The sequence below is a fragment of the Dendrobates tinctorius genome, unplaced genomic scaffold (genome assembly GCF_039654945.1).
Source record: "Dendrobates tinctorius isolate UK_male_01 unplaced genomic scaffold, ASM3965494v1 ptg000029l, whole genome shotgun sequence".
NCBI classification, from domain to species: domain Eukaryota; kingdom Metazoa; phylum Chordata; class Amphibia; order Anura; family Dendrobatidae; genus Dendrobates; species Dendrobates tinctorius.
The window spans coordinates 43,522,697-43,547,187 of NW_027361697.1; the positions used below are offsets into that span (position 1 = coordinate 43,522,697).

General features: G+C 43.0%; 1 protein-coding gene across 18 annotated transcripts in view; it reads right to left on the reverse strand.

Annotated features, from left to right (window-relative positions):
- Positions 1 to 11,566: 11,566 nt before the first annotated feature.
- The window catches only part of PRMT6 (protein arginine methyltransferase 6), a 53,585-nt gene continuing 40,660 nt past the window's right edge, over positions 11,567 to 24,491 (reverse strand). For 14 of the 18 annotated variants that reach the window (XM_073571687.1, XM_073571688.1, XM_073571680.1 and 11 more), the window contains 2 exons: positions 22,392 to 22,489; positions 11,567 to 13,009 (listed from right to left, as the gene is read on the reverse strand). In XM_073571687.1, the coding sequence (XP_073427788.1) occupies positions 11,684 to 12,706 (1,023 nt within the window). In that variant the 5' untranslated portion in view covers positions 12,707 to 13,009; positions 22,392 to 22,489 and the 3' untranslated portion in view covers positions 11,567 to 11,683. Of the gene's footprint in view, positions 13,010 to 22,391; positions 22,490 to 22,664; positions 22,781 to 24,491 lie in introns of all 18 variants that reach the window. The other 4 variants (XM_073571695.1, XM_073571691.1, XM_073571697.1 and 1 more) reach the window with 1 other exon arrangement.

The window sequence follows — 24,491 nt, forward strand, 5'->3', positions numbered from 1 at the left end:
TGTCGGGGGCGGTCCGTGACAGCCCCTGACACATTGTGCCGGGTGTCAGCTATGATAATTAGCTGACACTCGGCCGCGATCAGCGGCGCTCACCACGTGGGCGCCACTGATCGCGATGACGTAATATTCCGTCCATGGTAATTAGGTCCATGGTCACATGGACGGAATATTACGTCAATTGTAGGTAAGGGGTTAAGGAAACTAGTGTATATACCCTGTAATATTATACTTTTCAAGACAAGCATCCAGTCCCTTCTTAAACTTTAGTAGGGAATCACTCATTACAACATCATATGGCAGAGAGTTCCATAGTCTCACTGCTCTTACAGTAAAGAATCCACTGGAGCCATAGGCGGAGGAGGACATGACTTGGGGATGGGTGGACCTTTACTCCTGCAGCTTTTTTGGTATAGTGGTGTAGATTTTTAAGCAAGAGGGATGTTGCTTTCAGAGGAAGAAGCCCAGTATGTCTGTGCCTGGGGGTTACTGTGAGGAGGGTGGGGCTTATATAGAGCAGGAAATCTGTGTCTCTTCCCTCTTTCTTGGACAGGATGAACAGGAGGAAGCATGTCTGCAGTTTCAGGGAGTATAATACTGGGGTTATCACCTCACACGACAGATGATAGGAGCACATTCACCTCAGACATCATGTACTAGTGTAGTATCCGCTCCTACATTATGTATGGGATTAAGATTACCTCAGCAATTCATGCAGCTGCCGTGTCCCTCATGTGCATGCTACATTTTCCTCACAGACTGTGAGACAACTTCCATGTGACCTCCCTGCAGACATGGTTCATATACTACTCTGCATTCACCTCAGACATTGTGTAGTGTGTACTAGGGTAGTATCCGCTCCTACATCATATCTGGGATCAAGATTACCTCAGAAATTCATGTAGCTGCCATGTTCCCTCACTTATTGCAGAGGCAGCTTTTGTGTGACCTCCCTGCAGACATTTCTGATATACCACATTACTGCAGTATTATACAGAGTCTTCATGAGTTCTGGGTTTATGTTTGATAGGACAGAGCAGGGACACATACAGCGTCTGCCATTACTATGGTGGAGCTGAGCAGTCACATGTATTAGAGACACTGGTGAGAGGGGCAGTCGGGGGATGGTATATGTATGATGATGAAAGGCTGCACTTCATGTCAGTGCACTGTATACTGACTGCTGTGTGCAGATTACCCCCCCATCCCAGTTATGGAGTCTGATGATATGTATGTGACCTCATCTCTGTTACATACACTGGATCTGCACACCCAGCCTCACAGTAACAGGTTACTCACTATATGTGGTATATGTGTAAAGGCTCTATTCCTGTGCTGTATACATGATATCACTCCTCACTCTGCTATATACGGATCATGCTGGGTATAGACATCCTGTGTCTCCAGGTTATTTTCCTGGCTGTACATATAACCTGGACATGACTTCCAGCTTAGTGCTTGATTTCTGTAGCTATTGCTGCCTTTATTCCTCCCCCTCGTATGTTGCATGATCAGAGTATACCTACCAAGAGCTTATTTTATATTACCTAAGATGGTGGATAGAACAGGCCTGAATGGATTATGTCTTATCATGTGTAAAATAAATAATCGGGGAGTAACTCGGCACATTTGAGTGGGCACTAATAACTCAGCACATGGCGGGCAGTGAGTGGGCACTAATAACTCAGCACATGGCGGGCAGTGAGTGGGCACTAATAACTCAGCACATGGCGGGCAGTGAGTGGGCACTCCTATTGTGATGCTGCACATTGCTCTGGAGGACACATCATGGGCCCAGTTTTCTGCCCTGTCTCTCGTCTATTGTAATTGTATGTAGTAGAGTGACTGACAGGGATACAGAACTTGCAGTTTTCTATCACACACCTATGGCTGCAGGCAGCTTATATTGGACCTACAGTACATATTTCTTACCATTTATGCGCAGCTGGTGATTAGAGTCTGTAACTGCTGTAGAGGAGCAGGCGGCTTCTCATTTATTGTTACAGCATATAACACAGCATTGCCCATCTCTGTCTATTTCTGGACCTTACGATGGGATATTTTCCATTATTAACCTGTTGTATACCTTGGTTGTAAATCTGCATGGTTTTCACCCTCATTTATCCCACATTTTGTGTGGTTGGAGGGGTCCTTGAAGTTGGTTAAATATGGTCTGGGGGATCCATTTGGATATGGTTTCCTCCTTTTTGAATTCAATATGGTTCTGGATCTGGTGAAAGGTGTAGGGGAGTTTCGGCAAGGGTTTGTCGGATCCCCAGGAAATTCAAGTGAACATTGGAACCCTTGTGGTTATGGTGCTCCCGAGCTGGTGGGGTAACTGCTGGGAGTAATTGTTGGTACATTTTATGTTCACTTTATGTTTGGTAATCACCAGATTTTTGGGAGCTTCAAGGACTCCTACCAGCGTGTTATTTATGCTTTGATGTTTTATTGTGTGTTTGTTTTAATAAAGGTGTGAATAATAATTATATTAAAAAAAAAAAAAAAAAAGGGATCAGTGTATACCCACCAAGTGCTTATTTTATATTACTTAAGATGGCGGATAGCACAGGCCTGAGTGGATTACCTGGAGCCTGGTGGTTGGGGGGGTCCTTGAAGTTGGTTAGAAATTGGTCTGGGGGATCCATTGGGATATGGACTCCTCTTTTTGGAAGTTAATATGGTTCTGGACCTGGTGAAAGGTGGAGGGGAGTTTCGGCAAGTTTGTCGGATCCCCAGGAAATTCAAGTGAACATTGGAACCCTTGTTGCTATGGTGCTCCCGATCTAGTGGGGTAACGGCTGGGAGTAATTGTTGGTACATTTTATGTTTGGTAATCATCAGATTTGGGAACTTCAAGGACTCCCCCCAGCGTGTTAATGTTATTTATGCTTTGACGTTTATTTTATGTTTATTTTAATAAGAACATGAATTTAAAATTAAAAAAACAAAACAAAAAAAAACAGTTATTTGTTTTCCTTTTAGTGGGTCCTTGGAAGTTATTTATAAATTGGTCAGTAGGGGTAACCATATTAAGTATGGACCGCTGGGGTGGGGTTCTTGGAGTTGACTCTGGATCAGCAAAAAGGAATTGGAAGTTAAAATTCTGGATCTGGCTTTTGGTTACGGCTCTGGACGGGGTGTAACCCGGGAGCTTTTGGTGGTTGGACTTCCTGGAACGGGATGTTTGGTGCCCTCGAGCTGGTGGTTTACGGCTGAGGGTAACGTGGATTTTTAAGTTCTTGTGTTTTTGCCAAATATTTAGCCAGAATTTTGAGGGCTCCAAGAACCCTCCCCTCATGTCGTATAAGATTGTGTATTTAATACTTGTTGTAAATGTTTATGTTATTTGTTAATAAACTGGCCGCTGACCCCCCCTGGGTATGGAAGGGTAACCATTTCAGGTATGGCACCCTGGTTTTGAGGGGTAATCATCTCAGGTATGGCCCCCTGGTGTGGAGGCTAACCATCTCGTGTATGGCCCCCTGGTATGGAGGGGTGACCATCACGGTATGGCCCCCTGCTCTCCACAAGCATTTATATTTTATAGGACCCCGTTAGGGTAAAGTCCCTGGGGTCATGGCAATCATATTTTGCATGCCTACAGAAGAAATTGGCTCCTCTGAGCCAGGAACAGCGGCTGGAGGGGAGAAGAGAACAAGGTTGTCATCTGGACAATGCAGTTATCTAGTGCATGAAACTGAAGAGCAATGTACCTAATCTGTGTGCCCTTGAGTCAGTGGGAGTGACTAAGGGTAAAGTAATCAAGTGCATTAACATTAAGGGCAATATGCCTATTCCTGATGCCCTTGAGCTGGTGGGAGTGGCTAAGGGTATAATCAATTGCTTTAACACAAAGGGCAGTATGCCTATTCCCAATGCCTTTGACCCAGTTGGAGAGGTCAACAGTAAATGTTATCAAGCGCATGAAAAACAATTACCGTAACAATGGCGTGGCAGTTTTATTAATAATGCCTTTGTAGACTTTTTCTGCTTTAGGTTTATTTAAATTACTACTTCCAGATATTCTGAACGTTATTTTATGGTCGGTTATAATGTTGTTATATTGTGTATAGTTTTTAATTACTCCCTATTTATAATATCTTTCTATTGATATGTTCATCACTTTTCGGGTAGTGATAGTAAGTGGGTTTAAGAAATTTTACTGCACAGCTACTGTAAATAATGGTGGTTTCAAGAACTAAAATTGTGATTTGGTGAATTGTTAGAGCTGGCTACAATACGTGCGGTATAATAGTTTTTTGAGGTATGACAGATGTCATTATACAGGTTTTCAGATTGTGGCTACGACCTTAATTATGGTTTACTTTCCACATTCCCCATTATGGGATCCTCATTGCAGGATGTTTAGCAACTGCTATTTTGCTGCAGTTACCGTATTATCAATCATAACTTGGTAGCATGGCATTGATAAAAATTAATCTGTCGGAGCTCTGGAATTTTAATTTTATTACTTGTGTGCACACACTTTCCATAGCATGTAGAAATGGTTGATGGCTTTGTTAGGCATGGTTGATGGGGGTCGAGTCCATTTAAGGTGTCAAATGGCCTCTCTTGGTGGCGGTTTATGAGTCAGGTGGAAGTTGCAGGCAAGTTAAGGTGGACTCATTTTAACTAATAGAGGATGTAAAACCTCATGGTGGTGAACAGGCTCGGCTTTGGTGGCCAGCCTCAAGGACGTTGTAATGGTAACGTCAATCAGGGGCGGGCACAGTGGTTAAGCACAGGAGTGAGGATAATAGGGTCATTGGTGCCCTGAAAGTTTACTGGCTCTGCTTGAATGGCAAGCCAGTGCGTGCCGCCCCTTTATGGCTGTCTGTCCTGGTTCGGTATGTCAGACAGCTGGGGATATCACAGTACTTGTGAATCCCAATGTACTAGCACTTCACCTCACTCCTACTGTGATTGTTTTAATCCTGTGATTTAAATAAAGCTGTGGCCATTTTGACAACCAAAATAATGTGTTGTGTATTTATTCTAGTGCCTAGGTTTACTGTAGTTATGGTGGTTTTAAGATGGAGTGGGGGTCCGTCCCATATCCATAAGTCAAGAATCCGCGTCTGTGAGTATGTTTAAACCTTCTTTCCTGCAGACGTAGAGGATGCCCCTGTCACAGGTCTAAGAGTAAAAAGATCATTAGAAAGGTCTTGGTATTGTCCCCGCATATATTTATACATTGTATAAAGATCATCCCTAAGCCTTCGATTCTCCAAACTAAATAACCCCAAGTGTAATAACCTGTCTTGGTATTGCAGACTCCCTAGTTCCCTAATAGCCTTGGTCGCTCTTCTCTTCACCCGCTCCAGTTCAGCTATGTCTTTCTTATACACCAGAGACTAGAACTAAGTGTGGTCGCACTAGTGACTTACAGTTGTGGCCAAAAGTATTGACACCCCTGCAATTCTGTCAGATAATACTCAGTTTCTTCCTGAAAATGATTGCAAACAAATTCTTTGGTATTATCTTCATTAATTTGTCTTAAATGAAAAAACACAAAAGAGAATGAAGCAAAACATGGATGATTTCACACAAAACTCCAAAAATGGGCCAGACAAAAGTATTGTCACCCTCAGCCTAATACTTGGTTGCACAATCTTTAGCCAAAGCAACTGCAGCCAACCGCTTCCGGTAACCATCAATGAGTTTCTTACAATGCTCTGCTGGAATTTTAGACCATTCTTCTTTGGCAAACTGCTCCAGGTCCCTGATATTAGAAGCGTGCCTTCTCCAAACTGCCAATTTTAGATCTCTCCACAGGTGTTCTATGGGATTCAGGTCTGGACTCATTGCTGGCCACCTTAGAAGTCTCCAGTGCTTTCTCTCAAACCATTTTCTAGTGCTTTTTGAAGTGTGTTTTGGGTCATTGTCCTGCTGGAAGACCCATGACCTCTGAGGGATACCCAGCTTTCTCACACTGGGCCCTACATTATGCTACAAAATTTGTTGGTAGTCTTCAGACTTCATAATGCCATGCACACGGTCAAGCAGTCAGGTGCCAGAGGCAGCAAAGCAACCCCAAAACATCAGGTAAACTACGCCATGTTTGACTGTAGGGACTGTTTTTTTTCTTTGAATGCCTCTTTTTTTCTCCTGTAAACTCTATGTTGATACCTTTGTCCAAAAAGCTCTACTTTTGTCTCATCTGCCCAGAGAACATTCTTCCAAAATGTTTTAGGCTTTTTCAGGTAAGTTTTGGCAAACTCCAGCCTGGCTTTTTTATGTCTCGGGGTAAGAAGTGGGGTCTTCCTGGGTCTCCTACCATACAAGTCCCTTTTCATTCAGACGCCGACAGATACAACAGTGTCAACCCGTACTATCTATACAGCAGTAAGTGAGGTTAAAAAATAACTTTTAATATATAACTTAAAAGCTCCAAAATAATGTCACCAATAGTGATTAAAAGGATGCCATTTGATGGGTAATCCCTAGAAAAAGATGGGAACCACCCAACCGCATCAATCAGACAGCAGACAGCATTTATAGTGGAAGGATCCATGTTTTGAGCTTTAGCACTATGGCACTTTGCAACAAGTTAGTCCCCTGAAGAGTTACTTGGATGAAACGCGTTGACATGATACATTAGCAACATTTTATATCCTGATTGATGCGGTTGGGTGGTTCCCATCTTTTTCTAGGGATTACCCATCAAATGGCATCCTTGTAATCACTATTGGTGACATTATTTTGGAGCTTTTAAGTTATATATTAAAAGTTATTTTTTAACCTCACTTACTGCTGTATAGATATATTAAGTTTTGGGGTGAGATATGTGTGTCATTTTTGACAAAAATTGGCATTCTTTTGCTGTATTTCTTGACACTGTTGTACCCTCGGACTGCAGGGCAGCTTGAACTTGTTTGGAGGTTAGTCGATTTTCTTTATCCAACATCCGCACAATCTTGCGTTGAAATCTCTTGTCAATTTTTCTTTTCCTTCCACATCTAGGGAGGTTAGCCACAGTGCCATGGGCTTTAAACTTCTTGATGACACTGCGCACGGTAGACACAGGAACATTCAGGTCTTTGGAGATGGACTTGTAGCCTTGAGATTGCTCATGCTTCCTCACAATTTGGTTTCTCAAGTCCTCAGACAGTTCTTTGGTCTTCTTTCTTTACTCCATGCTCAATGTGGTACACACAAGGACACAGGACAGAGGATGAGTCAACTTTAATCCATGTCAACTGGCTGCAAGTGTGATTTAGTTATTGCCAACACCTGTTAGGTGCCACAGGTAAGTTACAGGTGCTGTTAATTACACAAATTAGAGAAGCATCACATGATTTTTCGAACAGTGTCAATACTTTTGTCCACCCTCTTTTTCATGTTTGGTGTGGAATTATATCCAATTTGGCCTTAGGACAATTCTTTGTGTTTTTTCATTTAAGACAAATTAAATGAAGATAATAATACCAAAGAATGTGTTTGCAATCATTTTCAGGAAGAAACTGAGTATTCTCTGACAAAATTGCAGGGGTGTCAATACTTTTGGCCACAACTGTATATAGAGGTAAATTTATGTTCTCCTCATGAGCATCTATGCCTCTTTTAATGCATCCCATTATTTTAATTTGCCTTTGCAGCAGCCGTCTGACACTGGCCACTAAATGTGAGTTTGTCGACCACCCATACACCCAGGTCTTTTTCAGTGACTGTTTTGCCCAGTGTTTTACAATTAAGCACATAATTATACATCATCTTTGTTCTACCCAAGTGCATGACCTTACATTTATCCCCATTAAAGCTCATTTCCCATTTATCAGCCAAAGCTTCTAGTTTACATAAATCCTCCTGTAATACATAATTGTCCTCCTCTGTAATGAATACCCTGCCGCGTTTAGGGTCATCTGAAAATATTGAAATTATACTCTCTATGCCCCCTACAAGGTCATTAATAAATATGTTAAAAAGAAGCGGGCCCAATACCGACTCCTGTGGTATCCCACTGCTAACCGTGACCCAGTCCGAGTGTGCTCCATTCATAACCACCCTTTGTTTCCTATCCCTGAGCCAGCTCTTAACCCACCTACACATATTTTCCCCTATCCCCCATTGATCTCATTTTACGCATCAACCTTTTGTGTGGCACCGTATCAAAAGCTTTCGAAAAGTCCATGTACACTACGTCCACTGCATTCCCTTGGTCCAGTCCAGAAGTTACCTCTTCATAAAAGCTTATCAGATTAGTCTGACAGGAACGGTTCCTCGTAAACAAACAAACAAAAAAAAAAATCAAAAGATTTGTATTGAACACTAATAGTTAAGCTCATTTTAAAGCTGAACATCATATTCTTACATGCTCTGATGATACTGTAGAAATCTGCACATCTAATATTAAAAGTGAACCTGTCGCCATGTTTGACCGATATAAGTTGCAGACATTGCCTTTCAGGGCTTATCTACAGCATTCTATAATGCTGTAGATAAGCACCCAATCCGACCTGAAAGATAAGTTATTTTTCTTATTATACTCACCTGCGTGGCGGTCCGATGAATGTCGCAGGTCCGGTGCCTCCCATCTTCTTGCGATGCTGCCTTCCTGCTTGCTTCAAAGCTCCCCGGCATCGCGCTCCTGCGCAAGCGTACTTATCTGTCATGTTGAGGGCAGAGCAAAGTACTGCAGTGCGCAGGCGCTGGGCCTCTCTGACCTTTCCCGACACCTGCGCACTGCAGTACTTTGCTCTGCCCTCAACATGACAGATAAGTACGCCTGCGCAGGAGTGCGATGCTGGAGAGCCATGAAGCAAGCAGGAGGGCAGTGATCATAAGAAGATGGGAGGCACCGGACCCAGACCTGTGCCACCAATCGGACCGGACCGCCCCCCCGGGTGAGTATAATAAGTTATTTTTCTTATCTTTCAGGTCGGATCGGGGGCTTATCTACAGCATTATAGAATGCTGTAGATAAGCCCTGAAAGGTGGTGGCCGTATCTTATATCGGCCAAAACTGCTGACAGGTTCCCTTTAAAAGGGAGGAACGAGGCCACGTAAGGACAAACTTTTTGGACTTGAAATAATGGGTGAAACATTGAATGCTGCAGATGTACGCAAGATGGCATAGGGCTTTAAACCTCCAACAATTTAAATAAAGTATATCCCATAGTAAAATGCCTCCGACTAACAGCTCACTGTGCATTCCTACACCCTTCCCTCGGATCAGACTGTGAAGAGGGAAGAAAGCACCCAAGTCATCAGGAAGGACAGAACACAAAAGCTGTATTATGTTAGAGTCTAGCTAGAGAGGAAAGCACACTTTTAAGAGGGGGGAGCCAGATAGACTCTGTATTTCAAGAGTGAAGGAAAGTTTCTTCTCCTGACTTTACAAGGGCAAATTACACCCTACTCATCATCAGTGTCTGTAAGCACAAGGATGAAAAGATCTATTATGGGCTGAAATCAGTGCAAGGATTAGGCAGTGCTCCTACATGCCATCTAATGCAAATGACAGAGTTGGGACCGAGGCATCAAATCCAGCATGAATTACAGGGAGAGACAGACCCACATGAGAATAGTAAAAATATGAGCAGACAAAAACTGCATTTCAGGGTGTCTAAAAACAAATAAGGGTGACAAAAACATCTGTGCAAATTGTCTGTGACTTGTTGTAACGTGACCATTTTAGAGCTGTGATTTTCCTGTAAATAAAACAGCCAATTGGCAAACACGTCACGTGCGATTTGCATTGAAGCCTATGGCAAGCATGTCACATAGGACTTATGACAGCAACAGAAAATGCAATCCATCTGGAAACATTGGCGATTGTGTTGCAGTATGTCACAACTAGCAATGAGCGAACGTGCACAGATAAGGTGTTATCCAAGCATGCTCAAGTGCTAACCGAGCATCTTTGGCGTTGTTGAAAAATGTGTTTAAGACCCTGAGGCTGCATGTCTCACTGCTGTTCGACAGTCACAACACATGGATGGATTACTTGTTTGTTAGGCAATCCCTGTATGTGTTGTGGCTGTCGAACAACAGTGAGTCATGCAAGAGCGGGAACTCGAACATATTAATCGAGCATGCCAAAGTCACTCAGCACCCGAGCATGCTCTGATAACATCTTATCTGAGCACATTTGCTCATATCTAGGCACAACGCAATCCTAATATTCAATGTGACGTGCTGTGTAATGCTAGTCTAAAAAGAGGTGAGGATTGCAGGCTGAAATTTAATGCAAGCTCTTTTTTCCTTTTTAAATGGTGTCCCAATCATCAGCTGCAAGCTACAGTCCCAGGTCCAAAAGGTCCTTTGACACATGACACGTTGAGAATGATTGACTGCTCATTGAAATAGCTAGGCCAGTTACTTCTCTGTCAGTGTAGAGGTTGCTGCCCTCATTTGCTCTGATTTTAATATCTTACCTGGCCTATACATTACATCAGTTCCAATAAGTGCACGTTTATCCTGCATTGCTGGGGAACGTCCGGTGTAAACAGTGGCAAAAGCTAATATATATATATTTTGTATACACAGCTCTGGCAAAAATTAAGGGACCACTTGCAAATGTTCAGTTTGTCTGATTTTTCTCTTTATAGGTATATTTGAGTAAAATGTAAATTGTTCTTTCAATCTACAAACATTTGACATGTCTCCGAATTTTCAAGTAATATATGTTTTTCTTTTCTGAAAAGGAGAAGAGGTCAGAATTCAAAAATAAACAGTGCTTCCAGTCCTCAAATAATGCTTAAAAACAAGCTCAAAATCATTTAGAAACAATAATACTAATGTTTTAACTCAGGAAGAGTTCAGAAATCAATATTTTGTGGAATAACCATGATTTTTAAAAACAGCTTTCATGGGTCTTGGCATGCTTTCCACCAGTCTTTCACACCGCTTCTGGCGCAGAAATGTAAGTAGTTCTTCTTTGTTTGATGACTTGTGACTATACATCATCATCTTGATTACAATCCAGGAGGTTTTCAATGGGGTTCAGGTCTGGAGAATGGGCTGCCCATGACAGTGATTTGATGTGGTGGTCTCTTAATTTTTGCCAGGCCTAAGGTGGGCCAAAGGAGTAGCCATTGTGGCATACATTTGGAAGGTTTGCACACTATAAGGGTATGTGCACATGGGGCGGATTCTGCTGTGGTTACGCAGCGTTTCTGCACCTGCGGGTCCGCAGCAGATTCTGCTGTGTTGTACAGTACCTTTATTTCCAATGGAAATAAAAAAACGCTGTGCACATGCTGCGGATTTTTCCGCGCGGTTTTGCTGCGGTTTACAATCCGCAGCATGTCAATTGTTTGGTGCAGAAACGCTGCAGTTTTACACCTCATCCATTATGTCCTGCTGGTTTACCTGCGGTTTTCTCTACAAAATCCGCACACCTAAAAAACTACGTGTGCACATAGCCTTAATCTCAATGTATTGACAAATGTAATTTATAATGGTTTGCAATACAAAACACACACTTTTGTATAACAACGGAATTGTATTAGTGACATACTGTATGCAATGCAACGACGTAGCATAGCTTTACATATGTCAGCTTTACGTTCTGTGGTTAAGTTGGACAGAATGCAAAAAGGTGAGAATATCAAAAACAAGACGATATTGCACAATTCATATAATATAATAAGAAATACAAAATGGGAAACTAAAAAAGCCATTTCATCTGCTTTACTTCAGAAAAAAACTAAAAAAGATAAATTTCTGTTCACAATAACCATTAATTTCCCATCTGGAAAATCTTCGTCCTTGACATTTCTCCCCCAATAGAGTAGTTGAGGGTAACACTTAAATGCCTCGGGTTGTTTTCTGAAGGTGACATTTTGATGTCCCCCTTAACCTGTGTGTCCTGCTCTACTTGAACCTCTTCATCCAGGTACAGGATCGTTTGCTTCCAATGCGTTTCTTCACCATATGGCGACGTAGACAAGATGATGCCGCTTTCTCCTGGAAACTCAACTGAAAACCATATGGCAAATCCATGCATTACAGAGGACCCGAAGCAGCAGAATGTGAAGGAACCGGTAATGTTGCTAATATCATCCAGGGTGGCGCTGCTAAGATCTAGAGAGGCAAAATTCACAGGGTGCGAGAGGACATTCTCCAGGTACACCGAACACACGGTCATATCGTTACCCATGATACATTTCTTGGCAAAAGATTGGACACAAGTCATATCCACTCCATACATGTCCTTCACATCACTCCAAAAGTCCAAGCGGCTCTCCACGGTGGCGTCATTAATAGGGGCGATGAACATATTAGCGCAGTAGGGGAAAATGAGCCCTCCCGGCTTCAGCCATTTATCCCGGGCAAACAAAACGGAGCTGAGCATCGATTCATACATGAGACCATACCCCATCCATTCGCTAACAATGGCGTCCACCTGTCCGGGTATTTCGGCGGATTCCACCGCACTGTTGATCACTTCGATTTGGTCCTCCAGCTTGTTTTCTTTCACCACCTCGCGTGCCAGCTGCGACACCGCGCTGGCTTCCACAGCGTACACTTTACTAGCCCCAGCCTGGGCACAGAAAATACTCAGGATGCCAGTGCCGGCACCCACGTCCAGTACAGTTTTGCCAAGGAAGGTGTTACGATTGCGTGCGATAGCCACCCTATAGGCATGTGTGCGCACGGTGTCTGACAGCATTTCCTCATGGACAGTGATGTCCGAGTAACACTGGAAGTACTCATTGTCTTGCTCGGTCCTGTCATATCTTCTCTTTTTGGAGAATGCCATGCTTGCTGCCTGCAGCTGTGTGTGGTCACGGGGTGGCTATGAGAGGAGAGTGTGTGGCCACTTCCTGGTGGATGTTATTGGCTGCCAGCGGCTTCCTGCCCACCCCCTCCTGTTTTGCTTTCACTTTGCTCTCCAGCACATGTGCTTTTGTCATTTGATTCTCCTCTTCTCCCAGCTGCTGCTTTCACCCCTCCCTCCCCACTCCTCATGCAGAGAAATTTGGATTGTTTTTCCGCACAGCTGTTACCCTGGATCTGCAGAGATTCCTACGAATCATGCGGAATCTTGTTCGCCTCCACTGACCTAAGGAAAAATACATTTACAAGTGAACTCATTGCAGATGTTAGCACTCGGATACATGTGAACTGTTTCCATCTCATCTAAATGCTTGTTCTACGGCAGAGTACAGATAGAAAACAAATACCGCTCTGGCAAAAATTAAGAGACCACTTCCAAATGTTCAGTTTGTCTGATTTTTCTCTTTGTAGATATATTTTTGAGTAAAATGTAAATTGTTCTTTTTGTCTATAAACTTCTGACAACATGTCTCCGAATTTCAAAGCAATACATTTTGTATTTTTTTCTGACAAAAATAAAAAATAACAGTGCTTTCAGACCTCAAATAATGCAAAGAAAACAAGTTCAGAATCATTTAGAAACAACAATACTAATGTTTTAACTCAGGAAGAGTTCAGAAATCAATATTTTGTGGAATAACATGATTTTTAATCACAGCTTTCATGCGTCTTGGTATGTTTTCCACCAGTCTTTCACACTGCTTCTGGCGCAAAAAACGTTAGCAGTTCTTCTTTGTTTGATGGCTTGTGACTATCCATCATCCTCTTGATTACATTCCAGAGGTTTTCAATGGGGTTCAGGTCTGGAGATTGGGCTGCCCATGACAGGGATTTGATGTGGTGGTCTCTTAATTATTGTCAGGACTGTATATAGACTTAGCAGGGCTGAATTTGTCACACTTCTTTGGCTCTAGTAATGTTATCGGCTTACACGCAGTCCTATGTAAAACTGTCATTAACAGTGTACTTTGGATATCATGTTAAAGCCAAATGACTAATGCCATACCGTTTCTTTTGTAAAGGTTATACGTGAGGATTCATATGCAATCTCAGGAGACAGAAGGGGCCCCTGTACAAGGATAATTATAGGCCAATAGTTCATCATATTGCAGCACTTCACCTGGAGCTAGGTGTGGGCCCCACTTACCTCGTGGGTCCCTCTGCGGCTGCACCAATGGTATGTACGACCTACTGGCAGACACAAAGAAAGTCCCTTTTGCAAGAAAAGTATTTGGGCCCTTTGCAGTCCACTAATGCAAATTTCCACTTACTTTGGAGGTGGAAATGGACCCTCTTACCTCTTAGGTCCCTGATCTATCCATTTCCATTGGAAATACTGTATACCAGCATATCATAGTCTGTGATATTGCCAGCATTTGATAGTACAGAAAATCCAGTACTTTCACTACCGGAGATTTCTTTGATTTTTCGTTTTCCGCTCCTCTTCTTTCCAGAGCCATAACATTATTTTTCTGTCTATATGGCCATATGAGGGCTTATTTTTTGCGCGACGCGTTGTACTTTTAAGTTACATCATTGGTTTTACTATGTCTTGTACTCGAAAACGGGAAAAAAATTCCAAGTGCGGTGAAATTGCAAAAAAAGTGCAATCCCACACTTGTTTTTTGCTTGGCTTTTTTGCTAGGTTCACCAGATGCTAAATCTTACCTGCAATTGTGATTCTCCAGGTCATTACGAGTTCATAAACACCAAATATGTCTATGTCCTCTTTTATCTGAGTGGTGAAAAAAAATTCCAAAGTTTGCTAACAAAAATAAAAATCTTTTTTTTCGTGATCTGTGGTCAGGTGAGGGCTTATTTTTTCCGTGCCGGGCTGACGTTTTTAATGATACCACGTTTGTGCAGATAAGTTCTTTTGATCGCCCGTTATTGCATTTTAATGCAATGTCATGGTGACAAAAAAACGTAATTCTGGCGTTTTGAATTTTTTTCTCGCTATGCCAATTAGCGATTGTGTTAATGCTTTTTCCTATTGATAGAACGGGCGATTCTGAACGCGGCGATACCTAATATGTGTATGTGGGATTTTTTTTACCATTTTATTTTGATTGGGGTGAAAAGGGGGGCGATTTGAACTTTTAGGTTTTTATTTTTATACATTATTTATTTTTTTTTTTTTACTTTTGGCATGCTTCAATAGCCTCCATAGGAGGCTAGAAGCATGCGCAACCCGATCGGCTCTGCTACATATGGGCGATGAGCAGATCGCCCATATGTAGCAAATTTACTCCTGTGCTTTCAGCGCCGACCACCGGGTGGTGCTGAAAGCCATATGCCTGGAGCAACCAGAGGTCTCAGAGACCTCTGGTTGTCCAGGCAACATGACGCCGACCCCCGATCACATGACGGGGGGTCAGCAATGAGGTCATTTCCGGCATGGCGGCTGGAAATGCTATTTAAATGCCCGCTGTCAGCTTTGACAGCGGGATTTAACTAGTTAATAGGCGCGGGCGGACGGCGATTCCACTCACGCCTATTGCGGGCACATGTCAGCTGTTCATAACAGCTGACATGTTGCGGCTTTGAGGTGGGCTCACCGCCGGAGCCCACCTCAAAGCGGGGGACCTTACCGATGACGTACTATTCCGTCATCGGTAAGGAAGGGGTTAAAAGGAAATCTGTTATAAGATTTTTGCCACCTAGTCTGATAACAGCATATTGTAGAGGCAGAGGCCCTGATTCCAGTGATATGTCACTCACTGGGCTGCTTGCTGTAGTTGTGATAAAATCACTGTTTTACCAGCAGGAAATTATTACCAGAGGATTAGTAAAAGTGCTGCAATTAAGTCCTCCATATTCATGAGCTCTATATAACCCCGCTCCCACCACTGAGACAGGTTTTTACTTATGCACAGTGCACACAGAAAGCTGCCAAACTGTGGTGTGGGTGGAGTTATACAGATCTCAGCATGCAGAGAACTGGTGAATCTGCAGCAGATAAAACTGACTTTATATAAAAAAAAAAAAAAAAAAAAAAAAAAAAAAAATGCAGAAAACAGCACAATAACTGACACATTGCTGGACTCAGGGTCTCTGCCCCTGCATCATGTTGCTCTCAGAGAGAGATTGAAAACAACTGGTAACAGATTCTCTTTAAACCTACAATATAACGTGACATTTAACAATTAGTAATTGGCAGATTTAACTAGTAAATAAATTGCAGCAATAAATGTTGCAGACACATACTTCTGTACCACATGTCAGGTAACAAGTAATGCAAAGGATCACATTACGAACAGGTGGTAAGGCGCTAAATTCACAAATAAAAAAATGATCCAATTCTCATTTAGAATTTTTCACCTGTATTGTCAGCCATATGGTATCCATTTTTATACAATTAGCAGGTTTGAAAATTTGCAAGAACAAATACAGTTTTCCATGTTAAAGAACTGCAAAAAAACCAAAACAAAACTGGATGTTGGGCGGATGAGTCATGTGGGATCTGTTTTTTTTTCATTCCCACTGATTTAAATTAGTGTGCCTCATTCAAAAAATGCACAAGACTAGTGCATGCTGCAAATTTGTTTCATAGACATGTGGTCTATTTGAAAAAAATAACGATCATCTGAACATTGAATAACACCGTTCTAACTGCCATCAGTTTTTCACAATCACCCCTCGTGCCGAAAATACAGTTGCGTGAACGAAGCCGTATGCATTTTCTTACCTACCCTACAGATTTTGATTCTTCATAATATGTACATACCACACCATAGACAAATATAAACCTCACACAAAGGCATCAGTCACTGTATATTATATGCAATAATGCCAGCACTATCCATAATAAGGCACAACACTGGTGCAGTCTGGCCAAGATCCAGATTGCCCTCATTATAATCCACCGATGGATCCCACAGATACCAGATTTGAGCTGATGTTACCTAGGCCACAACCCATTTGAGAACATTTAGGGTGTGTAAGGGGCTGACATTGCTATGGACAGCAGAGACACGCTGACCCTTTAAGAGACAGCACCCCTTGGCTGATGCGATGGTACATTCAATTCTATCCTTCAAAAGACTGCTTTGGTTTGCTCTTTCAGCTATGGAGAGAGGAGGGGCTGTTTTTCCAGTGAGTGTTTGGAGCTGGGAGTCTGCAGGAGACTGACGTGAGGAGAAAAACGTGCAGCTTAGAACTGACTGAATCTGTGGGATTGTGTATACCCTTCTGGGGATAACGAAGGTGGTTTTCCTGTGTTACTGTGAGGAGCCACAAAGATCTACAAGGAAGGAATCAGAAGAGGAAGTTCACCGTTTCTAGGAGCAGGTTCAGAATCTTCACACAAGGATAAGACCACCTTGCACAGAGCTGCCAGAGAGGACATTGCATCATCTTGCAGAGAACTGCAGGGGGCCCCCAGGAAGGAACTGAGACACCAACTATACCGTGAGTGTTAACCCCATGTGCGCTCATGTTTAGGGCTTAAGATAGGCTGCAACAGACAGAGCACGGTAGCCGTGCGGCCGAAGTAGCAGCGGCCAGTCAGGCTACAGTTAGAGTAGCAGCATACTGTACTTTATTGTATTGTTTTGCCTTTTGGAGAAAATACACTGATCTGTAATAGTTGGTGCACCGTGCCATTTGTACGGCCCAGCTAGAGAATATCACTTTTGTAAATTGTTTTATGTCATTTCATACCCCTGTTTACACTTTCCTAACACTGAATTCCTTGCCTGTAAATAAACTAACCCTTTGTTGTTTGCACCTCATCTTGTGTACCGTAGTCTCCCTGCATTGTGGTGGTCCCCCGGCCATCGCTTCAAGTGTGCGCACACACTGTGGAATCTGCTGCGGAATTTTCTGTGTGGATTTGTCTAAATCCGCAGGTCAAAAGACCTGCGGTTTATCTGTGGATTTTCTGCGGACTAGCCTGCGGTTTGACACCTGTCATGGAGCAGGTGCCAAACCGCTGTGGAATCTGCACAAAGAAGTGACATGCTACGAATTTAAAACTGCAGCAAAATGGCGTGGAAAATTCAGCAACGTGTGCACTGCGTTTTTCATTTTGCATTGCCTTAAATGGTATTGTACACGGCAGCAGAAACTGCTGCGGATCCGCAGGGCCAAATCCGCTACGAATCCGCAGCATGTGCACACACCCTTATAAAGGCTGCTGCTGCTGCTTGGTACCTAGCAGCTAGATGCGAGGCCTGCAAAGCTCTTTCAAATAAAGGAGATGTAGGCTTCTTCATATTACACCATTTGTCTGAATCAATGTCTGGCTTTGACTCAAAAACAGTCAGGAAAATTTACCATGACAGTAATTTTTTGGTTTGTAATTTGTCATTTTTTAACCCCTTCACCCCCAAGGGTGGTTTGCACGTTCATGACCGGGCCAATTTTTACAATTCTGACCACTGTACCTTTATGAGGTCATAACTCTGGAACGCTTCCATGGATCCCGGTGATTCTGACATTGTTTTCTCGTGACATATTGTACTTCATGTTAGTGGTAAAATTTCATTGAAATAACTTGCGTTTATTTGTGAAAAAAATGGAAATTTGGCAAAAATTTTGAAAATTTCGCAATTTTCCAACTTTGAATTTTTATGCCCTTAAATCACAGAGATACGGCACACAAAAAACTTGATAAGTAACATTTCCCACATGTTTACTTTACATCAGCACAATTTTGGAACCAAAATTTTTTTTTGTTAGGAAGTTATAAGGGTTAAAAGTTGACCAGCGATTTCTCATTTTTACAACACCATTTTATTTTTAGGACCACATCACATTTGAAGCCACTTTGAGGGGTCTATATGGTAGAAAATACCCAAAAGTGACACCATTCTAAAAACTGAACCCCTTAAGGTGCTCAAAACCACATTCAAGAAGTTTATTAACCCATTAGGTGCGTCACAGGAATTTTTTTGAATATTTAAAAAGAAATGAACATCTAACTTTTTTTCACAAAAAAAATACTTCAGGTTCAATTTTTTTTATTTTACCAAGGGTAACAGGAGAAATTGGACTGCAAAAGTTATTGTGCAATTTGTCCTGAGTACGCTGATACCTGATATGTGGGGGGGAACGACTGTTTCGGCGCATGGCAGAGCTCAGAATGGAAGGAGCGCCGTTTGACTTTTTCAATGCAAAATTGGCTGGAATTCAGATCGGACGCCATGTCACGTTTGGAGAGTCCCTGATGTACCTAAACAGTGGAAACCCCCTACAAGTGACCCCATTTTGGAAACTAGACCCCCCAAGGAACTTATCTAGATATGTGGTGAGAACTTTGAACCCACAAGGGCTTTACAGAAGTTTATAACGTACAGCGGTACAATTAAAAAAATCATTTTTTCCACAAAAATGATCTTTTCACCCCAATTTTTATTTTCCCAAGGGTAACAGGACCCTAAAAGTTATTGTGCAATTTGTCCTGAGTACGCTGATACCCCACATGTGGGGGTAAACCACTATTTGGGCGCATGGCAGAGCTCGGAAGGGAAGCAGTGCCATTTGACGTTTTTGGCTGGAATTGAGATCGGACACCATGTCGCGTTTGGAAAACTCCTGCTGTACCAAAACAGTGGAAACCCCCCACAAATGACACCATTTTGGAAACTAGACCCCCTAAGGAACTTATCTAGATGTGTGGTGAGCACTTTGACCCCCCCAGTGCTTCACAGAAGTTTATAATGCCAGGGCATGAAAATAAAAAAATCGTATTTTTTCCAGAAACATGATCAATTAGTCCCCAATTTTTTCATTTTCCCAAGGGTAACAGGTGAAATTGGACCCCCAAAAGTTGTTGTCCAATTTGGCCTGAGTACGCTGACACCCCATATGTGGGAGAAAACTACTGTATGGACACACGTTGGGGCTCGGAAGGGAAGCAGTGACGTTTTGGAATGCAGACTTTGATGGAATGGTCTGCGGGTGTCATGTGCGTTTGGAGAGCCCCTGATGTACCTAAACTATTGAAATTCCCCACAAGTGACCCCATTTTGGACACTAGACCCCCCACGGAACTTATCTAGATGTGTGGTGAGCACTTTGAACCCCCAAGTGCTTCACAGAAGTTTATAACACTCGGACGTGAAAATAAAAAAATCATTATTTTCCACAAAAATGATATTTTTGCCCCCAATTTTTTATTTTCCTAAGGGTAACAGGAGAAATTGGACCCCAAAAATTGTTTTGCAATTTGTCCTGAGTAGGCTGATACCCTAAATGTGGGGGTAAAACACTGTTTGGGCGCATGGCAGAGCTTGGAAGGGAAGGAGCACCATTTGACTTTTTCAACTCAGAATTGGCTGGAATTGAGATCAGATGCCATGTTGCATTTGGAGAGCCCCTGATGTGCCCAAACAGTGGAAACCCCCAATTATAACTCCAACCCTAACCCCAACACACCCCTAACCCTAATCTGAGCCCTAACCCTAGCCCTAGCCCTAACCCTAGCCCTGACCCTAGCCCTAAGGCTGTGTGCACACGCTGCGGATTTTGCTGCGGTTCCGCAGCGGTTTTGGCTGCTGCGGACCCGCAGCAGTTTCTGCTGCGGTGTACAGTACCATGATTCCCTATGGGAATCAAAAACCGCAGTGCAGACGGTGCGGAGTTTTCCGCGTGGATTATCTGCGGTTTTCAATCCGCAGAAAGAATTGACATGTCAATTCTTTCTGCGGATTCTCCTGCGGTTTGCCATCTCCTCTATTGAGGAGATGAAAAACCGCAGAGCAATCCGCAGGTAAAACCGCAGGTCTTTTGACCTGCGGTTTCACCTGCGGATTTTACAAAATCCGCGCGGATGAATCCGCACCTACTCCGCAGCGTGTGCACACAGCCTTACCCTAACGGGAAAATGGAGATAAATACTTTTTTTTTAGTTTTATTATTTTTCCCTAACTAAGGGGGTGATAACGGGGGGTTTGACTTACTATTTATGGCGGTTTTTATGTTTGGCGACTGTCACACGCTAAAAGACGCTTTTTATTGTAAAATAGTTTTTGCATCACCACATTTTGAGAGCTATAATTTTTCCGTCTTTTGACCCACTGAGTCATGTGAGGTCTTATTTTTTGCGGGACGAGTTGACGTTTTTATTGGTACCATTTTCGGGCACGTGAAATTTTTTGATCGCTTTTTATTCCGATTTTTGGGACGCAGAATGAAGAAAAACCAGCGTTTCATGAATTTCTTTTGGGGGGGTGCGTTTACACCGTTCCGCGTGCGGTAAAATTGATAAAGCGGTTTTATTCTTCGGGTCAGTACGGTTACAGCGATTCCTCATTTAGGTCGTTTTTTCATGTTTTTGTCAGTTTTATGCAATGAAAACTATTTTATATAAAAAATAATTTTTGCATCGCTTTATTCTGCGAGCTATAACTTTTTTATTTTTTCGCTGATGATGCTGTGTAGCGGCTTGTTTTTTGCGGGACAAGATGACGTTTTCAGCGGTACCATGGATATTTATATGCGTCTTTTTGATCGCGCGTTATTACACATTTTGTTTGGCGGTATGATAATAAATCATCATTTTTTGCTTCGTTTTTTATTTTTATTTTTTAAGGGGTTCGCTAAAAGGGTTAACTAATGGGACAGTTTTATAGGGCGGGTCATTACGGACGCGGCGATACCTAATATGTGTACTTGTATTGTTTTTTTTTTTATTATTTCCAAAAAATGGATTTGAGGGAATATTTTTTTTTTTTTTTTTTCTAATTTATTTGGCGATTTTTTTAAATTTATTTTTAAATTTTTTTTTTACATTTTTTTTTACTTTATTACATAGTCCCAGGTGGGACATCACTGTCCTGTGACAGTTCGCTGATCTGTCACATCACAGATCACTGTGACAGATCAGCAATCTGTCACAGGCATTGAAGAAGACTTCCTCTTGCCTGCGCTTTGCAGGCACTGAGGAAGCCAGCTTCCTCAGGTCCCCGAAGGCCCCCGTCGCCATCTTGGATCCGGGGGCCTGGAAGATAGGAGCCCCCGGCAGCAGCGCTGCACATTGCGCTGCCGTGGGGGGCTCAGGGAAGCACGGAGGGAGCCCCCTCCCTCCCGATGCTTCCCTTTAACTCCCGGTACACCGCGATCATGTTTGATCGCGGTGTGCAAGGGGTTAACGTGTCGGGGGCGGTCCGTGACTGCCCCTGACACATAGTGCCGGGTGTCAGCTGTGATAATCAGCTGACACCCGGCCGCGATCAGCGGCGCTCACCACGTGGGCGCCGCTGATCGCGGTAGACGTACTATCCCGTCCACGGTCATACGGGCCCGGGTACCGTGGACGGGATAGTACGTCGGATGTCAGGAAGGGGTTAAAGTTTCTTGATAAACAAAGTTAGGGAGAGCAGTAGAACGGGAAGTTGCTGGTAATTTAAGCAAAATGTGTGTGTCACAACTTCTGTAGATACAAGTTGTCAAGAAGCTGCAATGGTGGTCTGTCCTTTCCATGGACCTATAGACTTGTATGGGTAATTTTGATCCGTATCTCCAATCAAAAATGGACATGTCTCCGAGATTTTTTTGTGGACATCTGGACCACAGAAAAACACTTGCTTGAATAGCACCATAGGCTTTGGTATTCTGTCCATAAAAATCACATCACATCTGATTGAGGCATAAATGTTACTCACAATTAGCAGTTTTGTGCTTTCCCACCAATATCCATTTTTTAGAGAGGAAAAGGTCTGCCGTAGTCCACCGAATGCAACGTAGTCCAGCAAATGGAAATCTGAAAAAAAAAATACAAAACACAGAGAAATAAAAACAAATTACCGTATTTTTCGCTTTATAAGACGCTCCGGATTATAAGACGCACCCCAAATTTTGAGGAGAAAAATAGGAAAAAAACTTTATTTTTAATAAAATGGTGGTGCATCTTATAATCCATGCGTCTTATTGCTTACCAGGGGTGGTGATGGAGGAGGCCGGAGTGGAACATTGCTGCTGGGATGAGGGGGTGTTTTGATGTGCAGCGTGCCGCTGCCGGTGTCTGTTACTGCCGCCGCCGTAATTCACACCTCTATTAAAAAAAAAAAAAGTTCCTACTCTGGTTCAACATACTCCAAGCCAATACTCTTTGTAAAGACTATGGGCCCTTGTTCTGAGGCTCCATAGTCTAGTCACACTGCGCGAGACCCAACAATTCTGATGAGCGGAGGACTTCGCTGGATTCGCTTGGACTACAGCGGACTGTGTCGGATTAATTTTTTCTTCAATAAAAATCTTGTATCACAATGACCCGGAGAATAAAGTCGACTAAGCACTTATACCGCATGAGGAGCGGCGTAAAAAATAAAACAATTACTTCACCTACTGTTGGTTTGTTCAGTCTGCCTCCCAAAGATCGCAGTAAGGCTTGGCTCTCATTTATCCAGCGCTTACCCCTGGGATTCCATGTAAATCTCTGAAATACGCAATTCAGACAGAACCCCCGTGGATGATTTCCTACAATGAGGCAAATTGAGGCACTGTGGACGCCATCTGTCCCGTGATCTGGTGGTGTTCGCCTTTTTAGGCGAGCAGAAAATTGCGGTTTGCCACCGTTTTGCGCTCCTCTGAAAAGAAGGACACCACTGAACAGAGTAACTCTGCTGCCTCATTATAGAGAATGGATCCCACAGGGGTTTCATCTGAATCTTGTCATTCGGAAAGCGCCAGATAATAGAATTAGGCTTATCGGTAATTCGGTTTCTAGAAACCTTCCACAACAGCATAGGAGGAAGTAGTCTCCATGCCCTAATGGGGGACAGGAAGCATGAGAGGTTAAAAAGGTCCCTCCCTCCTCCCTCTCACCAGTGACTTACAACTGATTACCATAGCACCGGTTACCTTTAAGATTCTCAGAATTTGTCCAAGAATACAGGGAGGGAAATAGTGGTGTCGTGGAAGGTTTCTAGAAACCGAATTACCGGTAAGCCTAATTCGATTTTCTCTAGCAACCTTCCACGACAGCATAGGAGGCATAACAACCTATACTGCACTGGGGGGGGGACAACGGCCTGAAGAACTTTTCGGCCAAAGACTAGATCCCTGTTGGATACAAGGTCTAATCTATAGTGTCTAGTAAAGGTATGTAAGGAGGACCAGGTTGCTGCCCTACAAATCTGCTCTGAAGATGCGCCTGCCCTCTCAGCACATGACGTAGAGGTAGATCGTGTTGAATGCGCCTTGATTCCAGCAGGGGGAGTGATGTTTTGCATCAGGTAAGCTTCAGAGATAGCCCTTCTAATCCAATTGCCAATGGTGTTCTTCCCCACTTTCTTCCCTCTGTTTGGGCCAGAGGTATGGATAAATAGGTTGTGTTCGACTCTATAGGGTTTGGTACACTCCAGGTAGTGGAGAACTATACGTCTTACATCCAGCGTATGAAACACCTCCTCTTTGGGGTTTGCTGGGTTCTGACAAAATGACGGAAGGATTATATTCTGTGACCTATGGAAGTCGGACACTACCTTCGGCAGAAAAGATGGGTCAAGAGAGAGAACTATGGAATCATCTCTAACAGTTAGGTAGGGTTCCCTAACTGAGAGCGCCTGGAGCTCTCCTACTTGCCTTGCTGAAGTTATTGCTACAAGGAAGGCCACTTTACAGGTGAGGAGCTGAGAAGTGCAGGATGACAAGGGCTCAAAGGGAGATTGAGTGAGTCCCGTAAGCACCACATTCAAGTCCCATGTTGGGACCGCTATTAGTTTCTTTGGATGAAGTCTAGTGGCTGATGTCATGAATCTTCT